The sequence below is a fragment of the Toxorhynchites rutilus genome, chromosome 1 (assembly GCF_029784135.1).
Source record: "Toxorhynchites rutilus septentrionalis strain SRP chromosome 1, ASM2978413v1, whole genome shotgun sequence".
Taxonomy (NCBI): domain Eukaryota; kingdom Metazoa; phylum Arthropoda; class Insecta; order Diptera; family Culicidae; genus Toxorhynchites; species Toxorhynchites rutilus.
In genome coordinates this window covers 179,661,385-179,663,643 of record NC_073744.1, presented here as the reverse complement: position 1 = coordinate 179,663,643, position 2,259 = coordinate 179,661,385, and the positions used below count along the sequence as shown (strand labels likewise).

At 41.5% G+C, this 2,259-nt stretch overlaps 1 protein-coding gene across 1 annotated transcript; it reads left to right on the top strand.

Annotated features, from left to right (window-relative positions):
• The first annotated feature begins 384 nt into the window (after positions 1-384).
• On the top strand, positions 385-1,949 carry LOC129773915 (40S ribosomal protein SA). Its single transcript, XM_055777583.1, has 3 exons — positions 385-472; positions 743-998; positions 1,199-1,949. Exons 2-3 carry the CDS (start codon positions 780-782, stop codon positions 1,844-1,846), a joined length of 867 nt encoding a protein of 288 aa, XP_055633558.1. The 5' UTR covers positions 385-472; positions 743-779; the 3' UTR covers positions 1,847-1,949.
• The last annotated feature ends 310 nt before the right edge of the window (positions 1,950-2,259 follow it).

Below are 2,259 nucleotides of genomic sequence, written 5' to 3'. Positions count from 1 at the left end.
ATATATATATATATATATATATATATATATATATATATATATATATATATATATATAGTAAAATAGTCACCCTAACAAAAAAAAAATACGGACCTAATATTTTGCGATGAAGAACAAAATTACCACTTTTCACGAAAATAACTGAAAAAATAAGATTGTTTTGAGTCGTATGTTAATCTCGTCGATAGTAATATTGTTGATTTTCGAACTAACAATTTGATTTTAAAGACAACATTTACAACATAAAAGGGTATGGGATTTTCACCTAATGATTAATTCACCATCAAAACCTTGTGTGCAAATACTTTCGTTCCTCACTGTTGGCTCTCTACACAAAGCGAATTTACTCGACTCGACGAAGTGCTGTCAACTTGTGAATTCTCTACACATCGTCGTCTCGAATCGACGAGGCTGGTGAAGTGCGGTACAATCGTCCATTTCAATTTTACTCCCATTGGCATTCACTTATAAGGTTAGTTCTCGCTCCTAAAAATATAGCATTGAGGCTGTAATTCTGCTAGTTATTTGGTGAAAAGTGTTTAAAATTGCTTAAAAAAAAATTGTTTAAAAATGATAGTTATGAATATTCCAATTCAAATGTGTGGAATTAATCGGTGTTGCGGAGTAAATTTCAATTTCAATGTTTTACACGTGTTTTGAGTATTATTCCTCCGCTTCAGTTGATAAGCCAATGTTTCGCTGCTAGATTCTAACCTCAACAACTTTTCGTTTCATCCAACAGGTTAATTTCGTTACTCCAAAATTAACCACAAGCTACGATGTCGGGAAATCTAGAGATTCTCGCCCTCAAAGAGGATGATGTTAAGAATATGTTGTCCGCGTCGACTCATCTTGGTAGCACTTCGGTCAACTTCCAGATGAAGTCCTACGTGTTCAAACGTCGCCCGGACGGTGTGCATATCATCAACTTGGGCCGCACCTGGGAGAAGCTGATGCTGGCCGCGCGTGTCATCGCTGGTATCGAGAACCGCGGAGAGGTAAGCTAGTTTCAATCTTTTTTTTATTATTTGGGACCGGGAAAAGGTGCTTAAGATGATGATTCAACTATTCCATCTTTCGGGTCGGAATACCCATGACGTATAAATTTACCTAACTGATTTGCATTCTCTGAACATTTGAAATTGGCGGGAGTCAAGGTTGCTTCGAATTCTCATACATGTTTCTTGATCTTCGACAGATTTTCGCTATCTCATCTCGTCAGTTTGGTCAGCGTGCCGTACTGAAGTTCGCGCATTACACCGGCGCTACTCCAATCGCTGGTCGCTTCACGCCCGGAGCCTTCACCAATCAGATCCAGCCGGCCTTCCGTGAACCGCGTTTGTTGATCGTTAACGATCCGTTGACCGATCATCAACCCGTTACGGAATCCTCGTACTGTAACATTCCGGTCATCGCATTCTGCAACACCGATTCGCCGCTGAAGTTTGTTGACATCGCTATCCCATGCAATACCAACTCGCGTCTCTCGATTGGTCTGATGTGGTGGATGTTGGCCCGTGAGGTGCTTCGTCTGCGCGGGGAAATTTCCCGCGACAAGTGGGACGTCATGCCCGATCTGTTCTTCTATCGTAACCCAGAGGAGGTTGATAAGGAGGCAGCTGCCATCGAGGCCGCTCCAGTCGCGAAGGACATTTACCCAGAGGAGCAGCTACCGCTTGTCGAGGAAGGTGGCAACTGGGGAGGCGAAGAAGTTGCTGTTCCCGGTGCCGCTCCGGTTGTTGCAGCTGTTCCAGCTGTTGTTCCTCAGTTCGTGCAAGCGGATGACTGGAACGAGGATGAGCCCGCCCAAGCTGCTGGATCCTGGGGAGGTGGCGGCGGCTTCTAAGTCACGCGCAACATTGCATTTTCGTATGATTTTATGAAATATTTTTTCATATCGTTGTACGGATTGAATGGAATAAATATACAGCCTTCAAAAGGAAGAAAAAGTCTGTTCTCTTTTCATAAAATTATTTACAGGGATTTTTTGCTCTATAATGGCGGCTTACATTAGGGAGATCTGTAGCTATAGATGGATTTATTCACGTGAAAATATGTGTAAACGGGTGAGAATAAATATGATACACTTATTCGAGGTATATATAACTTGAATAAATTCAGCATATGTAAACGCTTGTGAATTTCTCACTGGTGAGAAATCACTAAAGTTGGATGCAGTTCTACTTCAGGTGAATAAATTCATCGAAAATATGAATATATTCAATATAGAAATTCACGCTAGTGTAAACGGTTGATGCG